We start from the raw sequence: 16,659 nt of genomic DNA on the forward strand, positions 1-16,659 counted from the left end.
ATAGGGGTTTATTCTGGTTTGAGGGATATATAAAAACAGGAGGTAAACCCATCATGGCCTGTTGGAAGATCAAGTATCCCCGACTCCAGCTAATCCTGGGCCGAAACATCTGCATCAAGGGAGGATAGGGCTGTGCGGGAGATATATTGCAAGAGAGTAATCAGTCTGGAATTTGAGGTCATGGTGAGGCAAGTCATAGTAATTTCAGAAGGTAGCGGCTGAGTTAGTAGTAAGACGGGATATATGGCCAGATGGCTGCTGGTCATTGACCAGCCTCTAAAGTTACATTACTATGGCAGATCTGGGAGCCTTCATAAGGCTCCTAGTTGTCATAGAAACAAGACAGCTCCCGCGATCTTGCTGTGTGAGAGCCGTCCTTCATCATAAAAGGTACGGCCCCTGGAAACTGCCCTGAGGGGGGTATTTTTACATTTTGAGGGGTCCTGAACTCATTAGTTCTGTATCTCCACTGAGCAGCTAGCAAATTTAAAGACCCAATACTTTCCAGTAAAGTGGATGGCGGGAAGGGGTTAAAGATGTTTTCATTTGGTTTTGGTTTCATTTGGTTTTCTGTACATGTTTATGGGGACTGCTATCTTGCATGCAGCTGTTGCTACCATTTCTCACATCAGCACATGGTCCACAGACGCCTTTATGGTCCATTCACACAAAGTTTTGTGGCGCTGATTTGGCCACAAAACTCGTGTAAAAAAGAAGCGCTGTAAAACTGAAACCCATTGAGTAAAAAAGCCTACCATTGAGTTCAATGGGCAGTGGGCATAAAAAGGAACCCATTGAACTCAATAAGTTTCAGTTTTAGGCCGGGCCCCACGGGACTTTAAACGCCGCGATTTTCCCGCAGTGGAGACGCTGCAGGAAAAATCGCGGTATTTTACAGTGAAGGCAAAGGGGATGGGATTCATGCGAATGCCATGCCCACTTTGTGGAAGAAATCGCAGCGCGGACACGCTACGATTTGCAAAGCCGTTGCAGCTTTGCAAATCGCAGCATGTCAATTATATCTACGGAAACGCCAGCGGCTTTCCCATAGTTATAATGCTAAGAGAAAGTCCGCAGAGGAAAACTCTGTGAACTTTCTCTTAAAAGTGCTGCGGAAAGAACCGCAATTCGTTCACGCAGCAGCTCTTTCTGCAGCACTTTAGCGCTGCAATTACTTCCCGTGGGGCCTTAGCCTTACAGCGCTTCTTTTTTACACGAGTTTTGTGGCCAAATCAGCACCACAAAACTCTGTTTGAATGACCCCTAGTCTGAGATGACTCATTGACTGATGGTGGGCTCCTGTACCTAAATAGCTGATGCTGCATTTTTTATTTATTTATTTTTTTTCTTTGTAGATTGTGAGCCCCACATAGAGCTCACAATGTACATTTTTTTCCCTACCAGTATGTCTTTTTTGGAATATGGGATGGAAATCCATGCAAACATGGGGAGAACATACAAACTCCTTGCAGATGGTTTTTTGCCCTTGGTGGGATTTGAACACCAGGACCCCAGCGCTGCAAGGCTGCAGTGCTAACCACTGAGCCACCATGTGGCCCCTCAGCTGATGCCGCATTTGGCAGGACATGGCTTTAACTAGCCGAGCCTCTGCCAGCTACTCCATTCTATGACGTCATTGTGAGAGCCATTCGGCTTCTGTGCTGACTCCCACAGGTATATGCGTTTTTGGAGATGCAGCAGCTATGGTATGATTATAGATCAAGAAGGTAGATTTACGTAGGTAAATATAAGTATTCAGTATTTCTTATTACAGCTCTTCATGCTATGTAACCCAGCTTTCCCAGAAGTCTGAAAGGAAAATCTGGCAAGCTATGAACCAAGGAGATTTATTTTATATTATATTATGTCATTTATTATTCAGAAATCCTTATTATGGTACTACCTGGTATGCAACCCAACTTTTCCAGGACCTCGAAAAGCAAATCTAATGCTGCCACCATTACTACTTGTAATACTATTTGTATCAATTTCATACTGACCATTTCTTGGGGGAATCCTACCAACAAAATGGCCACACTCATTGTATAGACAAAAAGTGTGCAGCCTAAACCCTGCAAGCAGCGCTTTTCTCTCCACATTTTTCGTCCTTTTTGGGCTGAAACCTGGCAGACTCTATTATAGTCTATGTGTTCTGCGGGTTCCTGCCTGTAACCACATAGTTAAGCAGATTAGGTTTCTGTTCGTGGTATCTCCCAGCGGATTTCCCGTACATAAACCAAAACGCAGGTGTGAAACTAGAATTAGAAATATATTTGTTTGGAAGAAACTGAAGAGATCAACAAATATAAAATGAACATCCTTAAGTTATAGAACAATCACGTATGTAGTAAAATTATTGTTTGACAAAAAAAATTAGATTCATGCATAACCTATTTTCTCCCATATCTAGTGAATTTTACAGTATGAGACATTATAGCAAACAATTGTCAAAAAGAGACCAAAATGAATAGATGTAGGTAGGTCCGCAGTAATCTGAGCTGATAGATGTGCAGCTGTCCTGCTATGTTCCTTTTGTTCTACTTGGGTGTAATATATAGAGACAAGATTATCAGATTATTAGAGCTCCTGTTGTCATCATACAAATGAAAGACTAAAACTTGTTTTTGATGCTTGATGAGGTAAATCAGAAAATCGAAACCTGTTTTTACTACTCATGTGAAGACTAGAATGATTTATCCTCTAAAGTACACTGAAGCCACTTGCAGATGGTCGTGTGAAAGGTCAAAGTACTATCCAGGTTTTTCCTGGATAGCACACTGGCCCATTCATTTTTTCGGGCCCATACACATGATCGTGAATTACATGGACCCATGTGCAGGTCAACTGCAAAGGCAAAATATGGAACAGGTCTTATTCCTGTCTGGTTTTGTGACCTTGATTCCGCGGCTCCTATTTATTGATGATATCAATACAATACAAAGAAGCTTTATTGGCACGTCTGAATAGGTATTTGGCATTGCCAAAGCAAGTAGAGTGCTTGGGGTGGGTATGGGGTTGGGGCAGGTATAGGATATGTCGAAGGGTGAGTGGTATGAGGTATAATAGTCCTTTGGGTCTCGTCGTGCTCCTCGTTTGTTGGAGGCAGACAGTAGACACATGGTGAGTTTGGGTGGGTGATATCTGTGTGTCGCCCATGCGCCAGCAATGCCGTTCATTCACGGCCAGCGGTTAGCACATAGTCGTGTGCAACCTGGTTTAGGCTGTGACCCCCAGGTTGTAGAATCAAAGCTAGTGAAACCCATTGAAATCAATGGGAGGCTTTTATTTCAGCGTGGAAAATTCAGTGCTATTTTCCTCCGTGTGAATGGACCCTAAGGGCCCATTCACACAGAGTATTTTGGCGCTGATTTTGATGCTGAATCCACGTCAGAATCCATGTAGAAAAAAAGCCTCCCATTGACTTCAATGGGAGGCTGTTTTTCCGTGTGGATTCTGAGGCAGATTCAGCATCAAAATCCTCGCCAAAAAACTCCATGTGAATGGACCCTTAGGGAGCGTTCACACAGAGGAATGTGGCACTGATTCTGTCATGATAACTCGTGGCAGAATCAGCGCTGATAAAAAGACTCCCATTGACTTCAATGGGTTCCGTTTAACGTGCGTAAGACATTGAAATCGATGGGTTAAAAAGCCTCCTATTGATTTCAATGTGTTACGCGCGTTAAACGGAACCCATTAAAGTCAATGGGAGTCTTTTTATCAGCGCTGATTCTGCCACGAGTTATCATGACAGAATCAGTGCCACATTACTCCATGTGAATGCCCCCTTAGGGTCCATTCACACAGAGTAAACGCACGCTCATTTTGGCACAATACACATGTAAATAATACACGTGTAAAAATAAGACTCCCATTGACTTCAATGACATTTTTACACGTGTAAAAAAAAAGCGTCTTCTGGCGCGTTTTTTTACACGTGTAAAAAATGGCATTGAAGTCAGTGGGAGTCTTATTTTTACACGTGTATTATTTACTCATGTATTGTGCCAAAATGAGCGCGCGTTTACTCAGTGTGGGCTGTGTTCACACAGTGTCTTTTTGGTCAGGAAACTGACTCAAATTCCTCCTCCTAAAAATGCCTCCCCATAGGACTGTATGGTGAGGTGTTTTTTGAAGGCGGAATTTGAGTCAGTTTCCTGACCAAATTCCTGACCAAAAAACTCTGTGTGAATACTTAGGACATACCCTGAATCAGTCAGAACCTTTATCCTGTTATTGAAACCACATGTGGTGAGTTGACCTTTTTTTTTATCTCCTTTCTGCTAAATCTGCAACAACAAAAAGCTACAAAAACTCAACATGTCTATATCCCCCAAAAAACTACATGTTTTTTATACACAGGTTTCGATAGCATTGCTGAAAAGGTCTCCTGTAAATGTACCCTAGGAACCAAAGAGGCTAGGTCATTAAGGAGTTAATATTACAAGTGTTTATTTGGATCCTCCTTGCTGTTGACACCTCCCTGCATAAAAAACTATTTACATGTTACCTAATCAAAGCATCATTTTAATGGGATGTACAGGAAGCATATGATAGGACTGTGAATGCAGAGGAGACAATGGGTTACAGGAATACTGTGAGTTGGATTTTTATTGTCTTATTGGTAGGTGAATGCTATAGTGATTGTTCTTACAGTAATGATTAAATCTTCTTGGCTTGTAAATTGGTTGAGACTGATCTGATAAGTAATATTTACAAAGCCCTGAAGTCAGGAAGATTTGTCAGCTGCCAGCAGGTTTTGCTTCAATGGCTGCAATAGCATTTATAGCTCATACAATTACATTAGTAGGATGTTTTTGCTACTGAGTTTGTGATTTCACCTGTTTCTCTCTTGCTATATTGCATGATTTTTTTAGGATGTGTTCAGACACATATGCAACACACTGACACAAATCAACTTGAAAACCATGGTGTAGATTTGTTACTCCTGAATAACTGTAATGTTAGCTGCAATAGTAAACCACTTTCGATGGACAGTGCAGAGTTTGTGATATCAATTTGATGTTAAATAGAGATGAGCGAACAGTGTTCTATCGAACACATGTTCGATCGGATATCAGGGTGTTCGCCATGTTCGAATCGAATCGAACACCACGTGGTAAAGTGCGCCAAAATTCGATTCCCCTCCCACCTTCCCTGGCGCCTTTTTTGCACCAATAACAGCGCAGGGGAGGTGGGACAGGAACTACGACACCGGGGGCATTGAAAAAAATTGGAAAAAGTCATTGGCTGCCGAAATCAGGTGACCTCCTTTTTAGACGAATAGTGGATTTCAAATCCGGGTCATATGAGAATGTGAACTTTGTGACTATGAGACAGGGATAGCTGTACAGGCAGGGATAGCTAGGGATAACCTTTATTTAGGGGGGAATGTTATTAAAAATAACTTTTTGGGGCTCTATCGGGTGTGTAATTGTGATTTTTGTGAGATAAACTTTTTCCCATAGGGATGCATTGGCCAGCGCTGATTGGCCGAATTCCGTACTCTGGCCAATCAGTGCTGGCCAATGCATTCTATTAGCTTGATGAAGCAGAGTGTGCACAAGGGTTCAAGCGCACCCTCGACTCTGATGTAGCAGAGCCGAGGCTGCACAAGGGTTCAAGCGCACCCTCGGCTCTGATGTAGGAGAGCCGAGGGTGCACTTGAACCCTTGTGCACCCTCAGCTCTGCTACATCAGAGCCGAGGGTGCGCTTGAACCCTTGTGCACACTCTGCTTCATCAAGCTAATAGAATGCATTGGCCAGCGCTGATTGGCCAATGTATTCTATTAGCCTGATGAAGTAGAGCTGAATGTGTGTGCTAAGCACACACATTCAGCTCTACTTCATCGGGCTAATAGAATGCATTGGCCAGCGCTGATTGGCCAGAGTACGGAACTCGACCAATCAGCGCTGGCTCTGCTGGAGGAGGCGGAGTCTAAGATCGCTCCACACCAGTCTCCATTCAGGTCCGACCTTAGACTCCGCCTCCTCTGGCAGAGCCAGCGCTGATTGGCCGAAGGCTGGCCAATGCATTCCTATGCGAATGCAGACTTAGCAGTGCTGAGTCAGTTTTGCTCAACTACACATCTGATGCACACTCGGCACTGCTACATCAGATGTAGCAATCTGATGTAGCAGAGCCGAGGGTGCACTAGAACCCCTGTGCAAACTCAGTTCACGCTAATAGAATGCATTGGCCAGCGCTGATTGGCCAATGCATTCTATTAGCCCGATGAAGTAGAGCTGAATGTGTGTGCTAAGCACACACATTCAGCACTGCTTCATCACGCCAATACAATGCATTAGCCAGTGCTGATTGGCCAGAGTACGGAATTCGGCCAATCAGCGCTGGCTCTGCTGGAGGAGGCGGAGTCTAAGGTCGGACCTGAATGGAGACTGGTGTGGAGCGATCTTAGACTCCGCCTCCTCCAGCAGAGCCAGCGCTGATTGGTCGAGTTCCGTACTCTGGCCAATCAGCGCTGGCCAATGCATTCTATTAGCCCGATGAAGTAGAGCTGAATGTGTGTGCTTAGCACACACATTCAGCTCTACTTCATCAGGCTAATAGAATACATTGGCCAATCAGCGCTGGCCAATGCATTCTATTAGCTTGATGAAGCAGAGTGTGCACAAGGGTTCAAGCGCACCCTCGGCTCTGATGTAGCAGAGCTGAGGGTGCACAAGGGTTCAAGTGCACCCTCGGCTCTCCTACATCAGAGCCGAGGGTGCGCTTGAACCCTTGTGCAGCCTCAGCTCTGCTACATCAGAGCCGAGGGTGCGCTTGAACCCTTGTGCACACTCTGCTTCATCAAGCTAATAGAATGCATTGGCCAGCGCTGATTGGCCAGAGTACGGAATTCGGCCAATCAGCGCTGGCTCTGCTGGAGGAGGCGGAGTCTAAGATCGCTCCACACCAGTCTCCATTCAGGTCCGACCTTAGACTCCGCCTCCTCCAGCAGAGCCAGCGCTGATTGGCCGAATTCCGTACTCTGGCCAATCAGCACTGGCTAATGCATTGTATTGGCGTGATGAAGCAGTGCTGAATGTGTGTGCTTAGCACACACATTCAGCTCTACTTCATCGGGCTAATAGAATGCATTGGCCAATCAGCGCTGGCCAATGCATTCTATTAGCGTGAACTGAGTTTGCACAGGGGTTCTAGTGCACCCTCGGCTCTGCTACATCAGATTGCTACATCTGATGTAGCAGTGCCGAGTGTGCATCAGATGTGTAGTTGAGCAAAACTGACTCAGCACTGCTAAGTCTGCATTCGCATAGGAATGCATTGGCCAGCCTTCGGCCAATCAGCGCTGGCTCTGCCGGAGGAGGCGGAGTCTAAGGTCGGACCTGAATGGAGACTGGTGTGGAGCGATCTTAGACTCCGCCTCCTCCAACAGAGCCAGCGCTGATTGGCCGAATTCCGTACTCTGGCCAATCAGCACTGGCTAATGCATTGTATTGGCGTGATGAAGCAGTGCTGAATGTGTGTGCTTAGCACACACATTCAGCTCTACTTCATCGGGCTAATAGAATGCATTGGCCAATCAGCGCTGGCCAATGCATTCTATTAGCGTGAACTGAGTTTGCACAGGGGTTCTAGTGCACCCTCGGCTCTGCTACATCAGATTGCTACATCTGATGTAGCAGTGCCGAGTGTGCATCAGATGTGTAGTTGAGCAAAACTGACTCAGCACTGCTAAGTCTGCATTCGCATAGGAATGCATTGGCCAGCCTTCGGCCAATCAGCGCTGGCTCTGCCGGAGGAGGCGGAGTCTAAGGTCGGACCTGAATGGAGACTGGTGTGGAGCTATCTTAGACTCCGCCTCCTCCAGCAGAGCCAGCGCTGATTGGTCGAGTTCCGTACTCTGGCCAATCAGCACTGGCCAATGCATTTCTATGGGGAAAAGTTAGCTTGCGAAAATCGCAAACTGACAGGGATTTCCATGAAATAAAGTGACTTTTATGCCCCCAGACATGCTTCCCCTGCTGTCCCAGTGTCATTCCAGGGTGTTGGTATCATTTCCTGGGGTGTCATAGTGGACTTGGTGACCCTCCAGACACGAATTTGGGTTTCCCCCTTAACGAGTTTATGTTCCCCATAGACTATAATGGGGTTCGAAACCCATTCGAACACTCGAACAGTGAGCGGCTGTTCGAATCGAATTTCGAACCTCGAACATTTTAGTGTTCGCTCATCTCTAATGTTAAACAATATAAATGAGTGACAACTACAATGTACTCTAGGGTAAGTTCACACAGAGATTTTAGGTCTGGATTTTAAGGCCGTATCCGCCTCAAAATCCTGACCAAAAAGACAGTTCCCATTGAAATCAATGGGAACCGCTGAGGAGTTTTTTTTCCGGGAGTCGTTTCTTCCGGCTCCTTGAAAATAGAAGCGAGATGCTCATTGTTCAGGCTGTTTTGCCTTGCGATTCAGCCTGTAGACACTCCCTCCTCCAGACTAGGCCCATTCATTGGACCTAATCCAGAGCGGAGTGCGCGGCTGGGTGCCGGTGCAGCGCACTGGCTTTCAGTCGCGGCTACCCGGCTTTTGGTCCGGAACCTGAGGCGGTCTCCTCTTCAAGTTCCAGATGGAAAAAACTCCGTCTGAACTTACTCTTAGGGCTTATTCACACGTCAATATGTCACACATCCATTTTGAGAGCACATTGAGGGTTATTTATCAAATGTGCCTCTTTGCAGTGAAATTTTGCGCAGTTGCGACTTTTGTGCACCCTTTCAATTTCTGTCGTGATTTATTAATTGGGCACAAGCTGTTGATAAATTTCATGCACATGTCCTTGCAATGTGTCTTGTGCCTTTTTTTTTTTTTTTGCACCTGCATAAGAAATACAATACAGACACAGAACAGAATGGTATTTAAAGACGCAGAAACAAGTGACTTATCTGCATCTGTTTCAAATTCATTCAGCTTGTCCAATGAACTGAGCTCCTCCGATTTTTCTGTCTCAGGGCAAACTTTGCCCTTAAAAGACAAGAAGAAAAAGCAATTCTTAAAAGATAAGTGTGGCTAGGTTCGTTGCACCCCGCTAGCTATGCCTCTGTCCTGCATCGTTCATGCCGCCTGCAGCCATGCCATTATGCACTTCAGGTGGCAATGCAATTTAGGACTTGACACAACTGATTGAATATGATTTATAAAACTGATGTAAATGTTAAGTTGCATAACTTTGCATAGTTTTGAGTGTGTCTTATGCTTGTACAATTATGTTTTGTAAGTGACTATGAGTGTTGTCATTCTGCGCCTTTATATGCAGCTTTTTTAAAAAGGCGCAAATAAATTTTGCAAACACATGTTTGCCCCGAGTGGCCACACCCATTTTTCTCACCAAAATCACAAAGTGGCGGTTAACAAATTCTCACGTAGAAAAAAGGGGCAAACACTTCATAAAGCCGATGTATCGGCAAAAAGGCACTAGAAAGGCGCAGCATACACCGAATTCAGGTGCAAACTCGTTGATAAATGTGCCCCATTGAATCCAATGTGCCTATTGACATATCTATTTTTCATGGTCGTCAGAAAAATTACATGAAGGCACATTGATATTGACACATGACTAGACCCTTTGATATTTATGGGCTCTATAATGGTCATGTCATGGCCACTTGAGAAACAGATATGGCTAGATATGGTCGCATGCTATTATTCACTGTCATGCGAATAAGAGCCATCTGTGCACTTGCAGGTAGAGACACAACCATTTTTCATGGACATTAAGGGCTCGTTCACATGGAGTAAACGCGTGCGTATTTTGGCAAAATACACGTGTAAAAAATACATGTGTAAAAATAAGACTCCCATTTACTTCAATGACATTTTACACATGTATTTTGACTTGTATTTTGACGTGTTTTTTTTACACATGTAAAAAGAATGTCATTGAAGTCAATGGGAGAGAGCCTGTAATATGCGTGTATCACATTGAAAGCAATAGGTAAAAAAGCCTCCCATTGATTTCAATGGGTAACGCACGTATGCCAGCACCCATTCAAGTCAATGGGATCTGTTTTGTACGCCGCTCACTCTGAACGAGTTTTACGTTCAGAATGAGCGAGAGTAAACTCCGTGTGCAGGCTCCCTCCCATTGACTTCAATGACATTTTTTTACACATGTAAAAAAACATGTCATAATACGCGTAAACTCCATGTGCAGGCTTCAGGAGTCTTATTTTTACACGTGTATTTTTTACATGTGTATTTTGCCAAAATACACGCGCATTTACTCCGTGTGAACAGGCCCTAAGTCCATGAAAAACGTCAGGTTAATGTGCATAAGACCGAAGGCTAAACACGTGCACTGCAATCCTTGGGTTAGCCAGTGCAAATTCACCGCAGCACTTTGCATCTTCAACTTGGTGGATTGGATTAAAACAACAACAACAAAAAAATGTGTCGCACAAAGCGACTTGTACTGTGGATTTTAAACCTGCAGTATGTCGATTACTGCTGTGTGTTTCACCCATGGATCTCAATCTTTGCATTTAAAAGGATGAAAGCCATGGGGGAGCTGCAGAGAAATCTTCAGATTTCCGGTTATTGTTACCCTAAGTGTCCTACCATTGGTGGCTGTATCCTAGGGTGGACCTAAACACAGTAGACGTCTTTGTTTAGTGTTTTTTTGTTTTTGTTTTTTTTTTCTACTGTCACGTTCATTTGATTGGTGCTTGCAAAATCCGATGAGCTATATATGTGGATGGCACTAATAGTACAATAATACGAAAAAAAATAGAATGCCTTTGTATACATTGTGAGTTACATAGCGGCACAGTATGCACTGTTATGAAGAATGGCTACCCAAAGCATGGATCTATTATACAGTAGTGTTCATGAGTCCTCAAAATAGCAATGCAGCAGGTATTTCAGAAAAATTGTAGTGGGGCAATTGTGCGTTTTTAGAAAACTTTGAAAAGTCACTTTGAACCGCCGTCTGATATAAATACAGTGTGTATATATGTGCAGGGAAAGTCTCTGAATAAAAAAAATAAATGGGCTTCGTGAACTTTCAAAAGGCTACTAAAAATATATAGCCATGCTACAGAAGATTCTGCACCTGAAAATCTTTTCAGTACATTTTAGTGATGCTTTATATTATCTACTCCATGAGAATAAACCCTAAGGGAGCCTTCACACAGAGTTACGCTCCGCTCATTCTGAACGTAAAACACGTTCAGAATGAGCACGTAAAAACCAGCTCCTATTGATTTCTATGGGAGCCGGCATAGGTGCGCTCTCCATTGAAATCAATGGGAGACTTTTTTAACTATTGCTTTCAATGTGATACGCGCATATAAGATTTCCTCTGTAGACTTTCTGCTTCAATTACGCCTATATGGAAAATGCCAGCGTTTTCATACACATTAATGACATGCTGCGATTTACAAAAACACAACTCTTTTTGAAATCATAGCATGTCCGCAGTGAATAATTTTTTTTTGCAATATGTGGATCGGATTATCCAGAATCCCATCCACTTTGCAGATACTTTAGGGTGCCTTCACACGACGTAGCGCGCCGCTCCTTTAGTCACCTATAAACGTGTCTGAGCGCGGTGCTTCAAAACAGAGCCCATTGATTTCAATGGGTGCCGATATATGCGTACTACCCATTGAAATCAATAGATAAAAAAGCCTCCTATTGATTTCAGTGAGTAGCACGTGTATAATGGCACCCATTGAAACCAAAGGGCTCTGTTTTGAAGCACCATGCTTGGACACATGTTTACGTGTCTAAAGGAGCGGTGCACTACGCCGTGTGAAGGCACCCTTAAAATGCTGCTGGACTTAGGACTTTATAGAATAATGAAATATATATAAATTGTTAGAATATATTGCTTTCATATAATTATATTCATTTTTTTTTCTTTTACAGGTGCTTCTTGTTGCCTTGGTTGCAGTGTCACTTGGATTAGGTTTAGGCCTGGGACTAAAAAAGGAAGAAAAACAACCTGATAGAACATTAGGTATTACCAGTTTTCAGCTTTAATATGGTTAACCAGTTATGTTACATTTTAATCATTTACTATAATTGTTTGCTGTCAGTGAATGCGACAAAGTTGTGCTGTATAAAGTCCAGGAAATTCTCTGTCTGCTAAATAGGCTTGGTGCATTTTACGTACACTTGTATATTGAATAAAACTATCAGGACAGGAGCGGAATATACTGTATTATGTGGGTGACATATTTAACTCACAGAGCATTTGTAGTCTGGTTAGAATTGTATCCACTTGTTGTTTAAGACTAAGTCTTATTGCAGTGAAACGCAGAGTATTTCACTGACTTTTTGTTGTGTTTTCATCTGTTATTTTTATTGTTCCCTTACTTAAATCTATAGGGAAACCACTTGCGATTTTGTAAGCTGTCATTTTCCAAAATGCGTGTATTTTTGAAAATGCAGCTTTTTTTCCCCCCACAATATGTGCTGGAGGTGGAATTATATCTCCATCACTTTGCTGATATTGTAAAGCATAGCTTTTTTCTGTTGTATCTCTGCAGCAGCCAAGAATGCTGCATTTTCACAATATGGAGCCTTAGCCTAATAATATCTATGGAGACTTGCTTTATGTTAGCACACTAAAATGCAGTGCCCCTTCATTGTCAGGACCATGACTTGACATATGGACCCCAACAATCAGAAAATGGTGCCATATACTTATCTAGAATATACCATCACTTCTAAGATAGGAATCCCTTATCTTGTTGCAATGCCAACCTCCGTATCACTTTATAGTTTGCTGCTATGATACATATGCTATCTGTTTAAGTAAATAATTGGGTGAAAAAGGTCTACTGCTAAATCCATTCATTATAAACCAACAAAAGGGAAGAAAAAATATAACTTATTATTAATACTTAAAAATCATTTGGGCTAAAGATCGAATAAGAGCAGTCTGTTTGCGTGATGAGATTTGTAGCCCCATAACAAGGTCACTTGTAGTGAGGCGACATTAGTTTATGTTGCAATTGTACAATAAAATAGTAATAACTCTGTAACTCCACTGGAATAACACTCACTCTATAACAGGGTGTAGTCTATTAGTAATTCAACAACCCATACCAGTAAAACTGGTACAAAAATGTCAGGCATAAAGTATATTTAATGACATAAAGTGGAAATGGTGAAATCCCTTACAGAATGTTTCCTTGTTGGGTAGGGATTAGCAGTAATTCAGCTGTCACAGTTGACACATAGTCAGATCCACTAAGTGGTGCATGTTGTAGTGTGTATGACAATGATACACCACATGTAAGAATGAAGTTCCCAAAGTGGAGAGTGAGTGATTGTAATAAAAACACTTCCAAAGATGTGTCCTTGCTGAACAAGGATAAGCAGTCCCACAGCTGTTTGAAATACAAAGCCAACTCCATAGTATAATACTTGCACATAGTGTGTAAGATACTAACACACCTAATGTCTAAATGAGCTTTCAATGCATTTCCCCATATCAATATAGGGGTCATCAGGAGAGGTGTATACAGTGGCGTAACTAGGAATGGCAGGGTCCCAAGGCGAACATTCCTGCACACAGTATTATGTGCCATAGAGGGCCCTGCACACACTATTATGCGTCATAGTGGCCCCTGCACACAGTATTATGCGCCATAGAGGGCCCTGCACACAGTATTATGGGCCATAGTGGCCCCTGCACACACTATTCTGCCCCATAATGGGCCCTGCACACACTATTATGCCCCATAGTGGCCCCTCCATACAGTATTATGCCTCTTTGTGGACCACCCAAGAACTTTTTTTTTCTGTGAGCACTTTATGTTGTGTTATAAAATCTTAAAATGTAATAAAATTGTCCTTAGCTCTAAAGGCCCCTCCCCCTCCCTCCAATCCTGAAAAGGGAAAACTGGAGGGGAAGGTGCTGGAGGTTCACTGTGTAGTGCCAAAGGGTGAAAGAGCAGTCTGGATTTATTAGTGTTTCATCTACTATAAATGGGAAGTGACTTTTTGTGTAAATATGTAGATTTTGGGGTGCCTTTGGCTGTTTGTCCTCTAGTATAATAAAGGAGTGTGGAATTTGAGTCGTCCTATATAGTCACATACCGTATAGCACACTAGGCCATAAATGCTTGTCTTCAGATCCCTATCATCTTTCAAAATTTGCCCTCAAGAAAGTACCTGATGAAGTTTCTTCTTTAATATGAAACAGCCTAACAGGTGGGCAGCAAAAGCCATATCAATAGCACACTTGGCTACATAAGTATTATATGGTATACAGGGGTGAATCTACCCCTTTCGCCGCCCGAGGCGAACTACAGAAAGCCACCCCCCCCCCCCGGGATGGGGCGGAGTGAAGGGGCGTGGCCGAGCAAAGGGGCGTGATGGAGCGAAGGGGCGGGGCTTAGCGCTGTTCGCAGGCAGAGAGCAGGCACGGAGAAGACCTGCTCTCTGCGTGAGGGGAGGCTGCTGGAGCAGCGCTGCTCCAGCGGTCTCCCCAATCCACCACTCGGTGCTAAGCCAGTCCAGGACAGCTTGTCCTGGACTGGCTTAGGTAATCAAAAATGCCGCCCTCCCTGGGGTCCTGGCATAGCGCCGCCTGAAGCGCTCGCTTCAGGTCGCCTCATGGGAGGTGTGGCGCTGATGGTATAGGAGAATGTGCCACTGAATTCTGGCTTATGAAAACATCCATATTCTAAAGCAGTAACTGGTCTGCCAAGTCTTGTGGTTGTTCTTACAGGGATGAGAAGACTGTTTTGCTAAAAATCTTTAAAACATAGATTATACTGGAATAACCCTATAGTGCAACACATCAGTGATGAGTCCAGGATATATGATCCCAAGACTTAGCAGGCAACAATCTCCAACATCAGTATACGACAGAAAGATAAATGGCTCCAAACAGCCATTCATTATTGGAGATTATCTGTATGTGGTCTACTGATCCTTGGGCCATACAGTAAATCCTAGTTTTAGCATAAGTGGTAAACATTACAGGACATTCCTACTACTGTATAGTCTATGGTCATTGTTTTTTTTACATATATTTAACTAAAAGTTTTAATAGTGAGTCTTCCACCAACACTTTTCTTACATGGTATATGTAAATATATGCTAGCGTGTACGTGGCATAAGGAAGATAAGTGCCTCTAACATGCCTAGAAAGTTACACCCACTAAATACAATAACTCTATAAATCTGTACCAGCACTGAAGTCATGCTGTGGTTAATGGGCATGTACTCCAAGTACTCTTCAGGCTGCGATCTTAATTGTGGTGACATACATGCTTTACAAATGCCAGACAATCCTGGGAAAATAAGCTTTCTGCCAAATGTTAAAACAAGAAATACCAGATTGGAGTGACTGTATATTGCAACACAGTAATGAAGTAATGGGCTTCTTTCTCTATATAAATCATATGCTTGGCAGGAGAAATGATTGAGAGGAAGTACCTATACTGGGCAAAAGCCAGGGAAATTTTAGGTAGAAGATCAAGTCCCGGAATAGGTCCCTTTCTTTGCTGTCTGTCACTGTTGTCCACATATTTATTTATTTATTTTTATGTAGATTGTGAGCCCCACATAGAGCTCACAATGTACATTTTTCTCCTATCAGTATGTCTTTTTGGAATATGGGATGGAAATCCATGCAAACACGGGGAGAACATACAAACTCCTTGCAGATGGTTTTTTGCCCTTGGCGGGATTTGAACACCAGGACCCCAGTGCTGCAGGGCTACAGTGCTAACCACTGAGCTACCGTGTGGCCCCCTTGTTGTCCACATATTTCACTTACATGCCTATGGCTATTCATTTATTTCCCAAATACATCTAAAAACTGACACTGTAATAAGTCTTATTCATTTCAATGGGATTTTGTTTGGTCCAAAATGTAATTCTGCTAGAGATGGGTCTTATTTATTGCCTATGTTTACAGCTAGACTTATCTGTACAGGAAAAAGTTTGTTGTTTCTCTTGGTTATATAGTGGCAACATATTCTGTAGTGCTTTACAGGCATCATCACTCACTGTCCTCAGTAGGGCTCACAACCTAAATTCCCTATTCCCAGCAAGAAGGAAAGCCATGTAAATCCATGTAGATGTTGTATTTATTGGATTTAACTCAGGATCCTTGCACTGCAAGTCTACAATTCTAACCACTGATCATCAATGCTGCTCAGATATTACAAAGACATGCAGCAATTTTGCTCGACTTTAGGATAGGTTAAACAAGTTAAGTTGGTAAGAATCAGACTCCTTCCCTCTTTCATCTGCATTACCAAATGTGGCACTATTCTAATCCATGTGGAATTATCAGTTACTGGACATTATCCTGAGCTCAGCCTCACTTGTGTACTGTGAGACAGACATAAGGATCTGCCTATTGTAATAAAAAGACTGTTAAAGAGAACTTTTCATGTCCTTGGTCACATGCGATTTTATTTACAGCCAGAAAGCTGACAGTGCACTGAGTTCAGTGCACTGAGTTCAGTGCACTGTTGGCTTTCTCCTGTTATGTGCCCCCGTGGAAGAGCTATTGGTGCCATTATCAATAGCTCTTCACTGTCAGAAGGGTGTTCCTGACAGTCTAGCTGGGAACGCCCCTCCGAACAGTACTGTGTGTGATTCTATACTGTGAGGGGGGCGATCCTTACCACCCAGTGATGACGTCAATTATAATTTAGGATTA

The 16,659-nt window shown here is 43.1% G+C and overlaps 1 protein-coding gene across 1 annotated transcript in view; it reads left to right on the top strand.

Moving 5' to 3' along the window:
- The window catches only part of ENPP3 (ectonucleotide pyrophosphatase/phosphodiesterase 3), an 83,830-nt gene that overhangs the window by 4,754 nt on the left and 62,417 nt on the right, over positions 1-16,659 (top strand). The window contains exon 2 of the mRNA XM_075267961.1: positions 11,895-11,985. Coding sequence (XP_075124062.1) covers positions 11,895-11,985 — 91 coding nt within the window. The remainder of the gene's footprint in view (positions 1-11,894; positions 11,986-16,659) is intronic.

Source organism: Leptodactylus fuscus, chromosome 3, assembly GCF_031893055.1.
Source record: "Leptodactylus fuscus isolate aLepFus1 chromosome 3, aLepFus1.hap2, whole genome shotgun sequence".
In the NCBI taxonomy this organism is placed as follows: domain Eukaryota; kingdom Metazoa; phylum Chordata; class Amphibia; order Anura; family Leptodactylidae; genus Leptodactylus; species Leptodactylus fuscus.